Source organism: Trichosurus vulpecula, chromosome 9 (assembly GCF_011100635.1).
Source record: "Trichosurus vulpecula isolate mTriVul1 chromosome 9, mTriVul1.pri, whole genome shotgun sequence".
Classification (NCBI taxonomy): Eukaryota; Metazoa; Chordata; class Mammalia; order Diprotodontia; family Phalangeridae; genus Trichosurus; species Trichosurus vulpecula.
In genome coordinates, this window is record NC_050581.1 from 63,419,770 (window position 1) to 63,441,088 (window position 21,319).

The following is a 21,319-nucleotide window of genomic DNA, read 5'->3' on the forward strand; positions in this document are numbered from 1 at the left end:
GTTGTAGTTTTTGAGTCCTGGATAAGGTAGTAGCTGGAAGGATAACTGGGCCATTGCCCTCAAATCCTGCAGGAGAATTAAGTTCTCTGAGGGCAGAGATTGCTTCTCCCTTCATCTATAAGTCCCCACCACCTAGCACAAAATAGATGCTCAATATTTATGGATTGGATTAGCTGACCAACAGCTGATCATGCACTGAATTCAAATGCAATTAATTTAGCATCAGAAGAGGGAAAATGAAAGTTGAACTTCTCTCTATTCCTTAAAAGATCTTCCTTCTGACAAGGTTTCCCCCTCCCCTATTCACCCAACACAGCCAGATCAGACTTCTAGGTCAAGCCCATGTGTAGATAGGAATAAATGAATGAATGAACGAACTAAAAAAAAATGTTATTAAGCACTTACTATGGGCCAAGCAGATATGTGAGGGCTTCCTGCCTGCAAACAGCACATATTTTATTATGGTGAGGAGGCTAGGAGGAGGGGAAAAATACAAATATATAAATATTTATTATTGGACCCTTTCAACTGCTCTGCAGATGAATCTTCACATACACATACATCTATGAATATCTGTGTATATATGTGAATATGTAGTATACATGTGTAGGTATGCATATATGTATATATATGTGTGTATATAGTATACATTTGTAGGTATGTATATATGTATATGTATATATGTGTATATATAGTATATATGTGTGCGTGTATGTGTATATGTGTGTATGTATATATGTGTGTATATACATGCATACATATATGTGTGAATATATACACACACATACACACATACATATGAAGACTCATCTGCAGTATAGAGGGAAGGGTCCAATGATCCTAAAGTTATGGGTAAGGTAGATGAAAAGGCTCAGGGATTCTCATGGTGCACTGGCAGGTTAGATGGCAATGGCTGGGAATCTGGGCATGTAGTGGCAGGGCAGATGGAAAGGGCCAGCTGTCTTCCATCTAACCAGAATAATTGTGGTTGGTGACTCTCCTGCTCACCCAAGTGGTATGAGCAGCCATGTCCATCCAGAAGGGATGCGGTAAGGAGGCAGTCCAAAGTCTGTGCATGAAGTATCTATGTTCAAATCTGCTCTGGCTATATTGGTCAAATGGCAGAAGAAGGGAATGTGTTTAGAAGGAAGATCCTGGAAAAAATGTTTTAAGGAAGAAAAAGAGGTCGAGCTTCTGTTTTTTCATCATCTTGGTAGAAAGTAATTGTATACAAATTAAGGATGTGATTAGCTATTAGTCAGCTAATTCAATCCAAGGCATGCAAACCAGGGTGGGCACTGAAGAAAAATTCTGAAATTCACTCATCCCTCCGACACTGAGAGTCTTCTAAAGTGCAAAATTCTATGCTGGACACACAAATGTACAAAACGTCGTTCCTCATCTTTACAGCCTTCCTTATAATCTAGTCCATGGACTTCCAGAGCCACATGGGTGGAGAAGCTAGTGATATTACTAAACAGCACATTGGAACCTTATATCCAACAAGCTGAAGGCAGACCAAACAACAGACCAAACAGTAGATCAAACAGACCAATGGTGGCATCAGCAGAACCTTGGCTCTGAGTTCAGGGATTCGATGAGTTTCTAAAGCAGACCTGGATTTGGGACAAAGCTACTGCCTTGCTGAAAAGCCCTCCCACTGTCCTGTTTTTGACTTTGATTGAACCAGAGGTTAGAAGTACAGTCTGACTGTTAATCCTGCAGTTCCTCAGGGTGGATCTGGCACAGGATCCTGGTGTGAGGTACAGCTAAGAGCCAGGGCAAGGATGCAGTTATCACAGTGGCATGATCTTCAATGCAGCTCTTTACTCAAGTCCCTAGGCAGGACAGCTTGACCTCAGGTGGCATCTCTCTCAAGATTTGCCATTGGGTAAACCATTGCTGACTATAGGCCCAAGCACTTAGATATCCAAATATAATCGCTGAAGCCCTGATTTATCATGTTTAGAAGGTATATAATAAGGGCAGCTAGGTGTGCAGTGAGTAGAGCACTGGCCCTGGAGTTGGGAGGACCTGAGTTCAAATTTGGCCTCAGACACTTGACATACTTACTAGCTGTGTGACCTTGGGCAAGTCACTTAACCCCAATTGCCCCACCCACCCCCTCCAAAAAAAAAAAAGAAGGTATATAACACTGATGTTGATGTCCTGAACTCAGAGTCCAAATCCCTTGGAACATGCTTTCTCCTCAGGGCATTACAAGAAGCACAACTAAGTTATATTCCCCCTTCCCTTATCATTAAAACCTCAATTTCATCAATGCACAGAAGTCCATGTGTGGATGTTCTTAACACCAGTGGGGTGAAACTCAAATAGAAATGGATCCCTGCAGCAGCATATTATTTAAAAAACCACAAATTAGCATTGTCTCTGTTGTATTGTGTTTTTGTTTATTTTGTTAAACATTTCCAAATTACATTTTAATTTGTTTCAGGCAGCATGTGGGAGTTTTGTTGCCTGCCTCATGGGTGGCAAGTTTGACACTTCTGCCCTACACCATGTTAACTGGGAACTCATCTGTAACTCAAGAGTATAGATTTAAAGATGGAAGAGACCTTAGGGCTCATCTAGTCCAATTCCCTCATTTTAGAGTTGAGGGAGCTGAACTCAGAGATCTAAGTGATTTGTCAAGGGCTACACAAGTGGTAAACGGAAGTAGTGAATGGCAGAAGTGGGACTTACCATGACCTCACATTCTTCGAGATGATGTCTGGGGTTTGGGGAAGTTAAGCCTAGCCCATAGTGACCCAGAGAGTATGTGTCACAATGATGACTTGAACCCTGTTCTATCTGACTTCAAGGCCAGTTTGTCCACTGTGCCATAATTGTTAATGCTACTCCTACCTAAAGGACCTTCTAGCTCCACTCACCCAAGAGAGGAAGACTATTAGAAGAATTACGGAGCATTCTGAAAATGCTATTCTTAATCATTCCAGGTCCTGTCTCCCCAGGGTAGTCAATGAAGGAAGGAAGCCATAGAGACAGCAGGAGTTAAACATTCCGAGAGTAGGAAAAGATTATTTTTTAAAAAAAAACCTTCTGCCTGGTCCAACTTACCTCTTCCAACCTCCCTACCCCACCCCACCACCCCCCACACACACTTGACCTCCTAAACTCCAAATCTCTCAAAGGCTTCCTTAACTCCCCCCTCAACCCCGTCCAAATGAATCATTCTTTATCCATTCACTAAGCTTATATTTATTTTATAAACATGAACTTGGTTATCATAAGAGACTTAGAGCCTTCATTTGCTCAAAATATGGAATTCGCTGACAGTCCCTAGGCTGTTTTGCCACCCAAGTTAGTTCCTTTCTATGACAAGAAAAACACATGTAGAATGCTTCTACTTGGGAAAATATGAGCTCCATCTGCTACTATTGGAGTGTTTAGTCTGCAGAGTGGAGAAGTTTAGACGTTTTTTAAGTCTTTTTCTTTATTAGCTGCCCATTCCGCTGGTGAATAGACGCTAACCACAGCAATAGTAGGCCATAAAACCCTTGTAACAATGAAATGTTGTCCTGATAATAATAAGATCCTTAATCCAAATTAAGTGTTTAAGATTTGTTCATGTACTTTTAAAAAGAAGCTGTTTCAGATTGAAAGGATTCATTTCTTAATACCCTCCTCCCCACCCTCCCTGCTGCCACCCGTCCCCAAGGAATATCCACCAGGGGTTCAAGACAAAAAATGACATTTTCATATAGTTTGTGGATAGTCACATTCAAATCTATTATATACACATTTCATTAAAGAAACTCGTGATGTCATTATTTTACGTGTGACCCAATATTTTCATAAGTGATTTTTTTTACATATTGTAACATATTTATAAAAGATTCCTGGGGATTTTTATAAAATTTCTCTGAGGCTTTGAAATCAATTTTTCTTGTGTGAAAGAAATCCTGGGAAATTCCACCCCTAGCTGAAATTTTCATTTACATTGAGACTTAAGGGAAAGAGTGCTGGACTGGGAATCAGGAAGACCTGGGTTTGAACCCTACCTCTGACAGCTACTAGCTACGTAACCTTGGGGAAGTCATATTAACTTCTCTGAACCTCTGTTTCCTTATCCATAAGATGAGGATGATAACAGCAATAGTACTTAGTACATAGGATTGTTGTGGAGTTCAAATGACACAATAGACAAAAAATGCTTCACAAATTTAAAAATGTCAGGTACATGTCAGTTATTTTCTCTTTATGACAATCATATGATTTTAATGAAAGGCATCATAAAATCTGTTCATGACAAGAATATATCATACCTAATCAGAGGACATGGAATCTACTGGAGAGGCTACCTAATTTCACCCGATTCTGGGTCTTCGACTCAAATTCTAAAAGCTTGGGAAGGATTTAGAAAGGAAAAAGAAAATGCTGGGAAGACTTGCATCTATATAGCCCTACTAACGGAGGTTGAAAGATGCTACAGCTCTCATCTCCAGGTGTCCAGGCATGTGGTAGATCCCAGACTGAAGATTCTAGGTGGCCACAGTAAGAGAAAGCCAAATTGAGGCAAAGGTAAGCTGGTAAATATTAAACAACCATCTCTCAAGGAAAAAAAAAAGTGTTCAAAACATAATTTTGAGTTTAATTTACATAATTAATGGTTCTTTAAGTCTAAACAATCAACAAAGCCATTGACCAAGACCTTTGAAGGTTTTGCAGATTTCCATGGTGTAAATGCTCACACTGAAAATTTAACCATCAAATTTTTTTTGGAAGGGGGAAGGCTAGGCATCTGGCATTAAGTGACTTGCCCAAGGTCACACAGCTAGTAAGTGTGTCAAGTGGCTGAGGCCAGGTCTGAACTCAGGTCCTCCTGACTCCAGGGCCGGTGCTCTACTCACTGCACCACCTAGCTGCCCCAGCAATTAATTTAACAACCAACTCTCCCAAGCAGGTTCCAGCCGGCTTCACTATGCCCTTAGATGGAGACCAAACTCTTTGGACTCAGGTGAGTGGGATTTTCCATTCTCTCTGTCCACATTTCTGTTAGTATTGGTTCTGAAGAGTGACTAAGAATTCAGTAAAGTCTACATGTGAGTGATACAGTGGGAAGAATATTGTATACAGAGACCAGGGATCTGGGTTCAAATCCTGACTCTGCCACTTACTATATGGTCTTGAGTAAATCAGTTTACCTCCCCTGGCCTTGCTCATTTATAAACTGATGCGGTTTTGGCTTGGAGACGTTTATGATCCACTGAGCCCTATCAAGTTGATTCTGGGGCAGAACGTCTGACCGTTCGATCAATAAAGTAGGTTTGAACACTGGTATTCGCTGTAGTAGGGACTGCTTATTCTTGAATCCTTCTATACTCAAAGAATCCCTGATTTAACCAGTGAAGGGAACTCCCACTATGGGCATACCTTCCATCAATGCAGATTGCAGCCAATTTAGTCAATTAATAGAGATTATAGCTAACACTTATACAGCACTTTGAGATTTACAAACAGCTTTGAAGACTATCTCATTTCATTTCCACAACCATCCTGTAAGGTGAGTGCTATTATCCCCTTTTTACACAAGAGGAAACTGAAGCCATGAGGTTAAGTGGCCATGTCCAGGGTAATTGAGCTTAGAAGTGTCTAAGGTAGGATTCGAACCCACATCTTCCTGATTCTTCACTCATTTTTCCACACTGATTTCTTTGTCCCTGGAAAGTTCGCTAAAAGTACTTTAAGTGTCAGTCTCAAAATGTGGAACTGTCAGGAATCAGAGATTATCTTACCTTTACTGCCACCAAGATCTTGTCTTGCTCGGGGCAAAGGTTGTAACACTCAGCAAGGAAAACTTTTCCAAAGGCTCCTTCGCCTAGCTCCCTTTTCAGAACGATGTTATGTCTCTTAATGTGCTGAACGACTGTAAAGGAAACACAGAATAAAGCTTAGAGGGAGGTGGGTAGTGGGAATTAATGGCATGTATTGTTAGGAGGCAGGCATGGTGTTCTCTTCACTCCCTAGCACTGTCCTCTACAGGCAGCCCCTCCGAGAGGAGTCAGTCTGTGCCCATCCTCAGCGATGATTCTGAAGTGCTAGAAGAAGGTATCAGTGGGATGCAATGTGGAACACTGGCACAGTTCTTGCCGAAGGTGAGGAGGAGAGGGATGGATGCAAAGCATAGGCTGTGCATCCCATGTGCTGCGCCTCCCTCCCAGAATGCACTCCCCTCTCAACCCTGCCTCTAAGATTTCCTAGTTCCTTTAAATACCAGGTCCTACAAGAGATATATTCTACCTCCAGGGATTAGTGCCTCTGCACCCCGCACCCCCCCCAACAGATTATGTTTGTATATATTTTGTTCTGAAGTATCTGAGGGTACTTGTTTACCGCCCCCCCCCCCCCAATAAACTCTTTAAGGGCCAGGTAGGTTTTATTTTTGCCAGTGCCTAGCACCATGCCTGGCTATAAGCAGCCACCTAGTCACTTGGACTGAGAGGAGAAGGAGAAAATACCTATCAACCAGAGACAATAACATTGCACCTCCCCCCACCCCCACCCCTGCCCCCTATAACTGTCCAAATCCTACCCATATTGCAAATACCCATTCAAGGTCCTCCCCTCTTTCCTTCCCATGAGAGTTTCCTAAAAAGCCTGAATCTCGGTTTACTCTCCCTGGGCAGAACCCCCCTTCTGTTGATCTACAGCCCATCCCTCCCAATTAAACCGAGGTGTTGCACTTCCAATCTATTCCTGATTTTTGTTTCTTAGTTTTAAACAGATCATGATACTCCATAATTCAATAGACATTATATTTCAGTGCGAGATAGTGAGTGGAGGGGACTCTCGCTCTTGAGACCCCCATTCAAATCTGCCACTTTGGACCTGTATGATCAAGGGCAAGACATTTAAAGCCTCTTGGAGTCAGTCTCATTTCCCTCCTTCGCAAGGTGAAGAGATCAACAGAATCAGTGAATGAGACAATTAGCCTTTAGGAAATACTTTATATCTGCCTAAGTGCCAGGACTGAAAGGCAACAACTTGGACTCTGTCCTCAAGAAGCTGATACTCTGGTAGTGGAGACAAAACACGAACAACTAGGAACGTACAAGGTATCCACTGTAAATGGTAGGTGCTATCAGAGGAACAGGCAGGAAGGACTGGGGATGTCCTCTTGAACAAGGCGGGATCTGAGTTGAGTGTTGAAGGGAGCCAGCGAAACCAGGAGGAGGAGCTGGAAAGGGAGAGTATTCCAGGCATGGATTTCCAAGATCTCTTCCTGTTCTAAGTCTGTGATCTTAGGATCTCAATTAGATGAACATTCCCTCTATATTTAGAATTGTATCCATTTTACGTATCTATGCTTTTCATTTTCAAAGATAATATCACTTGAAGGTATACTATTTGTCCCAGTGGAAAGAACGCTGGATATGGAGTCAGAGGTCCTGAGTCTGAATTCTAGTTCTTTCACTTAGCATCTGTGTAATCTTGGACTAGTCATTTATCCTCCCCAGTCCTCAGAGTCCTCATCTGTAAAGTGAAGGGATTGGACTAGATGATTTCTAAGGTCTCTCCTAATTCTGAACCCTGGGATCGTGAACTTATGACCTCTAATGCTCTGTCATCTCTACCCAAATAGATTGTAAAGGCCCCTTCTGGGCAGGGCTACGGTGCCCAGCACAATCCTGGGTACAGAGTTGGTGCTCAGTAAATACGGGCTTAATATTCTTTCCCTTCACATCTACTTTATGGAAAATATGTAAAGTGCAGGTGGTCCTTAACAGAATTTCAGGAGGATCAAGAAGAGGTGGATTAAGTGGGAAACACAATGAAAGAGACCGTGGTTTCTGTGGGAACTCAGGGGAGTGGAAATTAAAGGGGCCATTGTATTTGCAGAAGTCACATGCACCGGAGCAGATAGAAATCTCTCCTCTTGCAACAGCAGTAATAAAATGAAGCAAGAAATGTGTTCATTGGGAAGAATGACCACATTAAAAAGCCCTGATACGATGCAACAAAGAACTAATTAAAGTCAATATTTAGCTCATTGCCTGTCATAAGTTCTTCAAGGTATGAAATTCCCACTTACTTAATTTACACGGCATTGAAGCCAGAGAAGGTGGGTCTTTTACTACTTGAATTCACTTTCATTGTTTCTTTATGATAGAAAATGAAAAAAAGGATATTTGGGGAAACGGAGGTCTGTAAAATTATGGATAGAACCATAATTAGTTCCTCCATCACACACACGCGCACACACACACACACACACCACTCTTCTGCCCCTGACACTGACCTTTAAAGGCATTAAAATGCATCTTTTCCCTAGGAAAAGAATTTTAAATGGTGATTATGTTTTGTTATGGTTTGAGGCATAATGAATTACATGGCCTGTGCCTTAGGACAAGACAATATGTAAATAATAAAAATTTCCTCATATGCATACCAGATCACTCAAAAATAGTTTATAGTTTTAAGCAAACGTAGTTCTCCAGCTGTCTTGGTGCCATGTTGTTCATAGAGGAGCCAGAAAAAGATTGGATATTTGGACCCTGCTAATTAAAAGTATTTTTTCTTTCCTTTATTCAAGAGGTCTTAGAGAAGGGGTTCCTAACCTGGGGTCCATGGACCCGCAAGGTATCTGTGGAGAGATTTTGGTGATTTCTTAAACTTAGATTTAAAACAAAAAACAAATTACGTCTTTATTTTCACTTACCTCTAACTGAAATTTACCATTTCCTTCCATTACAATTTTTTAAAAGTATGCTGAAAAGGATGTCCATAGGCTTCATTGTGTGGCCAAAGCCTCATCACACAAAAAAGATGAATAATTCTTGCCCCAGGGGGATATACGGGGACAGTACTGAATGGGGCTAACATATCCACACATACTTGAAAAGAATTTGCATTTGTAACTTCATATCCTTTTTGTAGATTCCACTCACCGTGCAGGCCCAGTGTTTCTGCTCAGAGTGAGGCATCCCCTCTCTGAAAAAAGCACCTGGGGTTGGCAAATTATCCACAGCCACTGCGGTTACCAGTCTAAAGCTGTGTCCCGGCCTTTGAAATGTCTGTCTGTCCTTCTATCTGGCCTAGTTGGAGTTGTCCCATTTCACCTTAAAGTATATCAGCTTTTTCCGTATTAAATCCTTCACAGCCCTGATGGTTAGCAGTCTGGCTAAGAGTATGTAGATTTCCTGTTGTATGTCATTTCCTATCTTCAAGGTCTCTGAAGATCTGTGATCTCACAAGTGACGGTACTCTCTCCAATAGTGTGGAGAGACATCTATTACACCTTCTCATCCTGTTCAGCTCTTATCCACATCTTCTTACACACCCTCCATAAGTGATCGACCCAAGTTTGGGCCTCTAGGACTCTTAACAATATAGGGAGACCAGTCTAGTGCATGAACTGTCTGTTCATTGTTATCCATCAATCTCTCTGCCTGATGGATCCGTCTTGTTTTCCTGATGTTGTTTTTTTTTATGTATCTTCCTATGTGCAGTTCATCAGTAGTAATATGATGTAATGTATTTTTGTCCACCATGCATCTCCTTACAAGGTCAATGGTATTCCATCATTCACTGCCACTGGAAGACTACTGGTTTTAAAAAATGGGGTCTTATCTCAAGGGGAAGCTTGGGGGTACTCAAAAGTGCTGTACAATTTTTCCAATGCAATCCAGGGCTCTCTTTTCTTCCTATTCAATTCTGTGCCTTGTTGATCATCCATAGTTCATATCTATCAAAGATATATGCACTAAGGGAACATGTTGTTCAATGAGGTATCTGCCCAACTGCTTATCATCATCTTGAGTCTATATTCTTCATCTGTTTTTCCTTTGGGGATTACTAGACTGAATTATTTTAATGGATTATGGATTTAATTTAGGAGGCTCAGCAATTTTTCCAAGGCTTCCTACACAATGCTATCTACAAACAGGAATACACACAGGACCTCCTCACACATGGGAAATCCTTCTTCCATTTTGATTCTACGTAAGGCTTGCATGGGCCATACAAAACAGGCAGACGACTGGATTTGGCCCTCGGGCCATATTTTGCTGCTCCCTAGTCTTGTAGTTGTCTAGTTGCTCAGTCACATCTGACTCTTCGTGACTCCATGGACTGTAGCACACCAGGCCCTTCTCTCCTCCACTATCTCTCAAAGTCTGTCCGAGTTCATGTTCATTCTTCTATCATTTTAATACCATCCATAGGGTTTTCTTGGCAAAGATACTGGAATGGTCTGCCATTTTCTTCTCCAGTGGATCATTTATTGTCAGAAGTCTCTATTATGACCTCTCAGCATTGAGTAACCCTTCATGGCATAGCTCAGTTTCACTGAGCTATACAAACCCCTCCACCATGACAAGACAGTGATCCAGGAGGGGCCCCCGGTCTACATAAGCATATACTTTTGACCACCACCCAGGAATGTACAGCCAAGTGTGACATGATAATTATCAAGAGACAATTTTTTGTGCATAACTGATCCCATACCGTTTTTTCGTCCAATTTGCAGTGCAGCCTGGGACAGCGAAAGATTTGCTAACTTGTCTCTGAACTGAAAAATCCTTCAACTCTGAAGGTAGGGAATTTTAGGGTATGCTCTGAGCCGGTAAAAATGTTGAAAGGCATTCCAACATAGTCCCACATGCCTCCCTAGTTGTTGTTGTTAAGTGTTTTATGCTGGGCTAATTACTAGGATCTGCAGCACAGAATTATTTGTGTTTAGCGTATAAATTGATTCAGAAGAGTTTTCTCTATGAAGAATCACTCCAAGGATTGCCTTTTAAGTACTTGGGTAAGGGTCTATATTTGTTATGTTCATATGGCAGTCTCTCGAATGTAATGGATGAAACTTTTGTCTTCTCCTTACGACAAACTAGGTAATATATGTCTGAAATCATTTTTTCCTCATGTATCTAACTTTTTTGTCTGTTTTCTTTGCAAAATGCCTTGGAGAAGGTCTGGAAGATTCATCAAGCTTTCATACCTGTTTGATTTGCAATGTCTTCCTTAAGTGATCTCATCCTGCATGAATAGGTAGTATTTTGATCTAAGACCCTAGATAACAGCCCCTTAAAATCACAGCATTGAGAGTAACAATAAAGGACAGAATAGACTCAAAATTGTACTTATGGAATACTGGAGAGATGGAAGTACCAACAACTGTTTTATAAATTGCACACTTTCTAAAGAGAATCTCAATTTACAATAACCTCTAGAAAGACTGCTTTCTAGCTACTGAAGAGAAGTAGCTCTAAATAAGGAATGCTGAAAAAGATAAACTACTTGTGCTATGTGTATGTATACCTAGGCTTATATCCTGCCAGTAACATTAGCTGGGTGACCATGGAGAAGTCACTTAACCTCTTATTTTAGTTTTCTCATCTTCAAAGTGGAGATAATAAGCTCTAGGGCCTTCTGATTTCCCGTTGGACTTCCAAGACTTGACCGGTCTTTTGCCCATGTTTTGTATATAGTCTTTCTGGACATTTTCAAAAGGTTAGCCAAAGAGCTAGGGGAGGGGAGAATGGTTCAGGCAGAAGGTCTGTGACTCCTTTTGCCTTAAGGGTCCATATATTAGATATCATGAGACAAAGTAGGGCAGTGTATGGTACAACAGGGGAAAAAAATTCCCTATTGGTCTTTCCTGTCTTTCCAAAATATTCAATTTCCTATACTCTCAGAGATATAAGCCAGACTTTTGTTTAGTTCTGTTTTTAATACAGTGTGGTGCTCCTTATTTAGGTAAGGAAAATTGGGGCAGGAGAGGGAGGAAGGAAACAAAAAGGGGAGGAGGTGGAAGAATAGAGACACAGCATCCAATTCATCCCCCTTTCCTTCTCAACAAATAGCTGATTGTAGAAAGCCTCTGGGCTTTTGAAAAGGAGACACTTGATAGAGTGGCTACTGCTATTATTTCATCATGGCAATTTCGATTACTATCCCATGTGCAAATTAATTGGTGTGAGCGAGGTATAATTACGGCCATTATCACCATCAGCTACCAGCAGAGCCTCCATCCCCTGACTCAGCAGGATGAGTCTAATTCTGTGGCCATCCAGAACTCTGGGAGGCCATGGAAACAGACTGCCGGGGAGAAGCGCGTTATACAGGTGAAAACTGAGGATGTGGGGGCTAGGCGAGGGGTCAGAGAAGACATATGTTGCCTAGGGGGTCTATGGATTATTAATGCAGTCAGTCCCTAGGAAGCTCTTCATCCCTGTCTTCACAGAAGCCAAGCAGCATCCCTTCCTCTTGCCTATTTGCCCTGTCCATCTTTCACAGACCGCAAAACTTCGGGTGTGAACGGCAGCTTGGGAGCTGAGAGCAGATTTATAAAGTGAGAACTACAGTACTCATCTTCCTACTCTGTCTGCCTTAAGATAAGGAATCTTTTTTTTTTCCTTTTTGTGCTTCCACTGCCTGGAAAATGTCCAACTTCTTCTGTAGCCTACACAGTTCAGCCTTTCTAGAACTCATCTTTCCTAGGATAGTTGCAAAAGTATTTGATTTTCCAAGATTAAATCAATCTAAATATAATTCTTCACAGGCAGGGGCGCATCCTTCAAGGCCTCATGGCCTGGGACACTTGATGAAAAGTTAAGAAATGGCATCACTGCAGCCCTTCATAGGGCCACATCTACCTATAAAAAAGTCAAAGATAACCAGGAGAGAAAAGGCGGACCAAATAGGTCAGGTAGAAGGCTTAAGATGAAAGACCTCAGAATATGTGTTAAGTGAAAATGACTGTAATTTACCAGAGAGAAAACCTTGATTGGAAGTCAGGGGTCCTAGCCCCAGCCTTGCCACTGACTGATTGTGGCAAGTCACTTAAATTGCTTGGTTTCCCATTCTGTAAAGTAAAAATAAAAGTATTTATTCTTCTCTCAGAGAGATGTTCTTAGGATCAAATGAGAAACTAGATGAAAAGTCTCCTAAAAATAAAAAAAGGGATAATACATATTATCAGGCATAGCTGTTAAAATTATACGGTATTCAAATTTCACAAAAATCTCTGATAGTCATCTTTTTATTAGCTTAATTCAAGAAGTATTTGTTAGGTACCTATGGTATACCTAGCACTGTGCTGGAAACTAGCTGGGGATAGCAGCTATGTATAGCATAATTAAAATGCCAAGCTCAGTGGGTTCACGGTGTGACACAGAGGCCAAAACTGATATTGCAATCTTAAGCGTAAGAATCTTAAGAAAGGCATAATGTGATACCAAGTGATAATACGGAGGTGAGAAAGTGATAATATGGAAGCACTCTGTCTTTGTCAGGCTGCTTCTGGAGTCCTCTGTTCATTTTTTGGTTCTACTTTAAAAGGAGGCCATTGACCCATCGATATCTTAGAGATTCCCCAGAAAAGAGCAAAAGGCCTTGGAGATTATGCCATATGAGCATCAATCAAAGGATTTATGTATGTTTAGACTAGGTAGGTGATACAGTGGATAGAATACTGGGCTTGGAGTCAGGAAGACCTGAGTTCAAATTGGGACTCAGATACTTGTTAGCTGTGTGGCCCTGGGCAAGTCACTTAACCCTATCTGCCTCTGTTTCCTCATCTGTAAAATGAGTTGGAGAAGGAAAGGGCAAATCACTCCAGTACCTTTGCCAAGAAAACCCTAAATGGGCTCATGAAGAGTTAGAACAATAACTCTTACAACAATAAATGAACAGTAACAACATAGACTGAAAAAGAGAAGATTTCAGAAGGCTGTGCTAGCTGTCTTCAATTATTTAAAGGGCTTTCATGTGGACAAGGGATCAGACTTATGCACTACCATAGAAGGCAAAACTAGGGGTAATGTTGCAAAGAAGCAACTTGGGGCTTCAAGTCTGGGATAAAAACCTTAATAATAAGTTATTCTTCAGTGGAATGGTCTCCCTTAAGAGAGTAGGTTCTCCTGCACTAGGAAGAGTCCTAAGGGGGAGAAGGGGAGATGATAACATCAGAGGCTCATTATAGAAGGCATGCTTGTGCAGGTAGAGGTTGGACTAGACTGCCGCAGAGGTCCCTTATGGTTCTGAGATTCTGAGATCTTATAGGAGGTGTTTTGTGCCCTCAAAGAGCTCACAATTCTGAGAGGTAAGGTATACACATGTGAAACAATTAAAAAATAATGAGTGGAAGGACAGAAACAAACATTTATTAAACACCTACTACATGCTAGGCACTTTATTAAGCACTCTACAAATATTACGTTATTTGATTCTAACAACAACCCTGGGAGATGGCTGCTGTTACGAGAAAATTGAGTCAAAGGTTGCATCCAAAAATCACATAGCTAATAAATGTCTGAAGCCAAATTGAACTCAGGCCTTCCTAACCCCAGGCCCAGGACTCTATCCATTCTGCAGATAGTTGCCTTTTTATGATAATGGTAGTGATGATGATGGTGGTGGTGATGACGATGATAGCTGGTGTTCGTATAGTGGCTTAAGTATTTTTTAAAGTGATTTCAAACATCTCGTTTGAGCCTCACAATAACTCTGTACAGAAGGTACTGAAGGTATCATTATTTCCATTTTAAAGATAAAAGGCCACCATTTCAGTATGGGCGTCAGCCACGATCACTTTACTACCAACTCAATTCACTCTCCAGATTCGTCCATTTCCTTACCAACCACCTTCTAACCTGCCCTTGCATACTTCCTGTTCACCCTCCCTTCATTCAGCTCCCCTTTATGTGTCCACCCCGCTCCCCTTAGAATGAAAGCTTCTTGAGAAGAGAGGCTGTCTCTTCTTTTCTTGTTTCCACAATTCTTAGCTCAGTGCCTTTCACAGAGTAAGTGCTTAATATATGCTCCACTGTAAAGCCAATCAGTAAGTGAAAAGATCTTTCCCATCCATGGGCCAACAAAGGGAAGTCTGATTAGAGATAGGCCCACACCCTTTCACTAATTAAATGTGAGACCCCAGGTTGGTTAGCAAAGTAGTTCACTAGCTTGAGAGAGGCAGGAAGCCCTCAGGGCCCTAAGAGGAGTTGCTAAGACCATAGCCAATGGTATATGCCTGAGTTCTGGTGAATCAGATGACTCAGATGACGGTTAAGGACTGTATAAAAAGAGAGAACAGAACTTGGAAAGGACAGAAACCTGGAAACTGAGGACTAGAAGTGAAAAGCTGAGAAACTGAGGACTGAGAGTGGAACAGAGAGCAGCAGGATTCAGGAGCCCAGGGCCAGCTTTCAGAGTGTGCAGAGTGGAGAGTGGAGAATGCTGAACACAAGAGGGAGTTTTAGAACTTGGAGTCAGTGAAGCCTCAGGAAAGAGGGCTGAGGAGGGACTTGGGACTTGTGAATAATCTTCTTACAGGAGGTCCCTAGCACAGAGGGGAAGCACAAGTATGGTCTGGCTTGCTGCTATAACATTTTGTTGTAATATCCTTGTTACAATAGTGAGGTGGGCTTATTGGTTTTGGAATGTTGTTGCCACCATATCAAATTAGGGGCATTGGTACTTGGGTCTGATCCTTTGGAGTCTAAATAAATGTTATACTTCCTCTTCCTTCTACCTAGAGAATTCATTATACTCTCTGATTCCAAACCATTCAGGCATGCTCATGGTCCTCTTCGAGGTCATGAATTTTGCCTTAATGATATATCTACCTATGTATAGATAGATAATAATACAGTATTCAAATACAAAGACTAAAGGATGTCATAGTATTAAAATACAGAGAATAAAAGATGTCAAGAAGGAAGAAATTAGTACGGATTGAAGTCACTAAGGGAAAACTTCAGTGAGGAGGAAGCCTTGAGCTGAGCTTTGAAGAAGGAACCTTAAAGATTTGGATAGGGAAAGAAGAAAATGAGAAGCAGTAAAATAATTATAATGCATTTTAAAAGCCCTTTAAAATTTATAAAGAATTTAATATACCTGATCTCAGTCAATCCTATGAACAACCCTGTGAGGCAGGTATTTCTATCACCATTTTACCCATAAGAAAACTGAGGTTCAAAGAGGTTAAGGCTTTGACCATGATCATAAAAATGAGGAAGCATTAAAAAAGGAATTTGACCCTCAGGCTCTTCAGACTCTGAGTCAAGCAGTCCTTTTAATACTTATCTGCCTCTCAGTACAGGCAAAGGTAGAGTAGGAATGAGTACAACGTACAAGTGAGATTGGCTGAATCAGAGCAAAATTCATATGGAATGCAATGTGAAAGGTAAGGTCACTATGGGTAAGTCACTTCTTCATTCTGAAACTTAGCATCTTCATATGTAAAATTATGGGGTTCAACTAGATGGTCTCTAAGATTCTTCCCAGCTCTCAATATGATAATTCATTATGACTGTTCATTAGGCAATGGAAACACAGTGTTGGCTTAGTAGAAAGTCACAAATGGATGCAGAGCATAATGAAAGTGACATTTAAGGGAGAATAACCTGAAAATAATAAGCAAGATTGATAATGGAAGGGGCAAGAAGAAGACAACTGAAGGTATCGAGAACGGGTCAACGGTTCTTTTACTGGTCCAGTCATGAGAGCAAGAAACATGTACTCCCACTTTGGATGGAGAGTGGATGGTATAAAGTAATGTGAGATAAGGCTAGAAAACTGGTAGAAGACAGGCTGTGGAGAAGCAAGATAAGAAGTTTGTATTTTATCACTTATGGTGGGAAGCCACTAAAAGGTTCAGGGCAGGGCAGTGACATGATCAGATCTGGGCATCAAACAGAGAGGAAGGATGGATTAGAAAGGGAAGAGAGGCAGGAGTCAAGGAGCCCAGTTAGGAGGCTGCAAAAATACAGATGAGAGATCATGAGGACCTGGACCAGGATGGTAGAAATGGAATTGGAGAGACGGAGGCAGACACAAGAAAGTACAGACATGACTTGGCAACTAAATTTGTTATGGGGTGAAGTTATTGCCAAATAGTTTAGATTTTGAGATCAACAGCAGCAAGGAAGTTGAAGGAGAGGTATTTTGGGTGTGGGGACAGATAAGGAAACTCTGGCAGGGTGAAATTTAGTGATAGGTTTATACCAATAGTATCATAGAATGCACTACTGCCAAGTGACTAACGGATGGTTTAGAGCACCTGGGTCCCAGTGACTGGCCCTTCATTCTTTCTTTTGTGCCCCTATAACTTGGAGGCATAAGAGGGTACTAAGAGGTTAATGGCTGAAATATCAGTCCTTTCTTTGTGTAACAGGTGGATCCTCAACATCCTAGTAATTTGAAAAGATCCTTGGCTTTCACTGTTGGAAACAAAGCTTATTGTGAGCATCAAATGATATAATATTTATAAAGTGTGTGGCACAATGCCTGGCACATAGGAGGGACTAGAGAAATGCTGGTTCTCATTTGTTCTCATTCTCTCTCTCTCTCTCTCTCTCTCTCTCTCTCTCTCTCTCTCTCTCTCCTCTTTCCCTCTTTTCCTTTCTCTCTCTCTTATCTCCTCCTCCGTCTTCCTCTTCTTTCCATCTCTCTATCTCTCTTCCTCCTCTTTCTTCCTCTTCTTCTCTCTCTTCTCTCTCTTTCTCTCCCTCCTTCCCTTTCTCTTCTCCTTATATCTCTTTCACCTCCTCTTCCTTCTTCTTCTTCTTCTTCTTCTTCTTCTTCTTCTTCTTCTTCTTCTTCTTCTTCTTCTTCTTCTTCTTCTTTTTCTTCTTCTTCTTCCCCTCTCTCTCGCTCCCTCCCTCCTTCCCAAAGCTGAGCAAAGACTTTCCCTTAGTCATCAGTAGTAGAATAATACTTTTTATTCACCCCTAAGCATTGCTCAACTCCCCTGCGTATGCCTTTGAAAACAAAACACAACTGTTTTGACAGCAGTTTGCCCACCAATGACGTAACATTCATTTGTCTGGGAATATGTGTCAAACAAGCCAAATTAGCACAGGTGGGGTTAAGCGTAAGTCTTCCTGTCTGGATGTTTCTGTAAATTGTATTTGTGTCTCTCCTCAATCTCCCTGTTTTGTTAGTAGAACAAGCACATGAGTAAGCATACTTCCCTGGGAAGGGAACTGTGCTTGGGAAAGGATCTTTACTTTCACACGTGATGTATACACACATATGTACATAGTAATATATTTTATATGTGTATATGTCTGTATGTATACTTTACTGTGACAACTCATTTTCAAGACTTCTTTATTTTCTTACTGTATATATAACTTATTACTTTACATATACACATAAAATATGATTTAGTGCTTCATGCATATGAATATAATATGAATTAGCTCATATGTAAATAGGTGTATTATGCATGGAATGTGTATGTGTATGTGTACATATATAAATAGGGCAGCTAGGTGGCACAGTAGAATAGAGTGCTGGGCCTAGAGTCAGGAAGACTCATCTTCCTGAGGTCAAATCTGGCCTCAGACACTGGCTGTGTGACACTGGGCAAATCACTTAACCCTATTTGCCTCAGTTTCCTCATCTGTAAAGTAAGCTGGAGAAGGAAATGGCAAACCAGTCTTGTATCTTTGCCAGGAAAATCCCAAATGGGATCACTAAGAGTCAGACATGACTAAACAAGAACAATGGAAGCGTGTATATAATTGGATAAGAATGCCAACCTCAGAATAACTAAAGGATTCCCACTGCCTGAGAGTGTACATTAGCAGCTTTGGGAAGTAGCTCTCCTACACTATAGTCATGCCCACCACAAAAGATTATGTGCAACCATGGACAGGGCTTAAGGTCACAGCCTAAAAGCAAGCTCAGAATTACATCAGCTCATGCCATTATGCTTTTAGCACCTAAAAGCCTCTCTGTCAGAGCTGATCATCACTGTGTACTGTGCCAAGGAGCTGTCACCAAGGACCAGGAGCTGCCCAAACAGTCCCTTGCAACACGGCGCATTTATGTTTGCTAGCTGGTTTATCATTACGCTATAATGGACTCAGTTACAGCTTCCCAAGCCTGGAGAAGAAGAGGGATGAAGGAAAGAGAAAGAGACGGAGAGGAAGTTACAGAGAGTGGAATTTCATTCTCTCACGAGAATTGAGTCTTCTGCTCTTACACTGGACGGAAATCAGTATTTTATTTTTTTTTAATGTTTGGTCAAATGATACCTGTACAGGTGCTTTTGTGAAAAATGGACTTGCCCCATATCTGCTGCCAGGGTGGCTTGTAAATATCCTGATAGAAAATTAGTTTCATATCCTTCCTCCCCATCATGCCACGCCCCCCCCCCCACCTAAAAAGAGCATAAGTGGTCAGTGGAATAAAAAGGGCGTGCAGTAGAGAGAATGGCTACCAGAATCCATATCCTAGGACAGATGGAATGTCCCAGGATCTTCACTCATTCTGGAAGAAAAACTCATTAACCTAAGAGAGGGATGTATGTGTGTGAGGCTCACAAGAAAAACTGAGTTGGCAGCCCTGACTAATTAGCAACAATTAATTTTATGTAGATATCAAGAACACATGTATTATATTCTATAAAAGCTTAATAAGTGTCAACATAAATCGTTTTCGCCTCTCACCTCCCTCTCTTGAAATTCAGCTTTCAGACCAGCTGCCCTGAAATCTTTAGGACCTAAGAACACAGAGTGATCCAACTCCTGGGTTTCTTTAGAGGAGGAAAATTTGCAAAGTGAGGAATATTTTTTCTGCCAATCATCCATACAACTATTGTGCCAAATTTCAATATCTTCCCTCCCCCTGCAGTGAAATTTGCTTCTTATGAAATTCTTCCTGTATAATGCCACTGAAAAATTATGGCCTGGTACTATCAGCCCATTAGTCAAGTACACCTGAGCAATATATATATTTAGCAATTCAGTAGTTTATCTTCACAGGAAAACCGGTTATTTCTCTCACTTAACTTATTTTAATTTGTTTCAATATTCATCTGCAATATAAAGTCCAATAAGGTATATGCTATTTTTAATCACTGATGTTGACCAAAGGGAAATGATCCAGAAGAGAAAGGTAGGTTTTAGGAGGTAAATGGTTGGGTAAGAAGATGGTGTCACAGAAAGAAATTTAGATTTCCAGACCATGACTTAGGATCTAGGAAAGTTTTTGACTAAGGATGGAATGAGCTGAATGAGGGGCATTAAAGTTTACACTTACACACACACACACACACAAACACAAACACACACACACAAGTATGAATCTATATATCTCCACATACACATAATATATATACATACACATACACATGCAAAATATACATGTTATGTATGTGATTTTATATGTATATATGTTTATATGTAGGTGTATATACATACACATACAGAGTCCAAAGACTTAAAAATCTGATTAAAGGAATTTTAAGCTCAAAATTGAGGGAGAGGAAGAAAACCGATCATATACATTTCCCAAGCCAAAAACCACAGAGAGTAACAGGTAGAATACAAGAATAAAAACATCAACAGAGAGGAACTGTACATAGGAGACATGGTCCAAGAAAAAGGATATCAACACATAATTTCAGATTTCTGCAGGCAATGTACTAATTAGAACCAGCAAACAAGATGAACTAGAGACTTAATGAACTAGAGGAAGGAAGTAAATTCAACCTTGTGGATATTTCTGATATGACAAGGGAATGGAATTCAACATTGGAATACAGCTATGGAAGGTGAAGGTGAATGGTACAGAGAAGTAAGTGTTAGTTTGGGAGTCAGAGGACTTGGATTTAAATCTGGGCTTGGTCATTTACCATCTGAATGACCCTGAACAATTTCCTTCTTCTCCCCTGGCTTCAGTCACCTCCTCTACAAAACGGAAATGTAGGTCTAGATGGCCTCTAATGTCAGTTACTTAATCTCTGATTAGATGACCTGATTCAAAGGAACAGAATATGTAAAAGAGTCATTCTGTAACGCCATAAAGATGTGCCCTGCACAAGCAGACACAGTGCCCAGTGAATGGAGACTTAGATAAAACAAATAATCACTACATGCAATCCAAGCTAGTGTTTATTAACAGTCCCATGGGGAGTCCCAGCCTTAAATAATACATGTATTGAATGTATTTAATATAAAGTAGAGGTATACATTTATGGGAGATGATGTGTTCTGGATATGAGAGGAAAAAAAGGAACGCATCTTGCCTTAGTAGAGAAATGTAAGCAAATCAAACTAATATAATTCTTTAAGACTAAGTCTTTAATACTTCTTTATATGAATAAGTTAATGGTGACCCACCTTTAAATATACACGTACACATACACACGCTCATATACACACAACACAAACACAAAGAAAAAAACACACTAGGAACAAACCGACCTAGACTTATATGTTGTACTTAAACAAACAAACTACCGGAGCCATACAGAAAATAGAATGCAAAATGGGGATATTAAAGAAAATCTAGAGTTAGCAGCCCTGAGATCAAATCCAACCTCTGAAAATTACTACATGCT

At 40.8% G+C, this 21,319-nt stretch overlaps 1 protein-coding gene across 1 annotated transcript in view; it reads right to left on the reverse strand.

Annotated features, from left to right (window-relative positions):
- The window catches only part of LOC118832131 (BDNF/NT-3 growth factors receptor), a 180,520-nt gene that overhangs the window by 104,112 nt on the left and 55,089 nt on the right, over window positions 1–21,319 (reverse strand). The window contains exon 3 of the mRNA XM_036739561.1: window positions 5,757–5,887. Coding sequence (XP_036595456.1) covers window positions 5,757–5,887 — 131 coding nt within the window. The remainder of the gene's footprint in view (window positions 1–5,756; window positions 5,888–21,319) is intronic.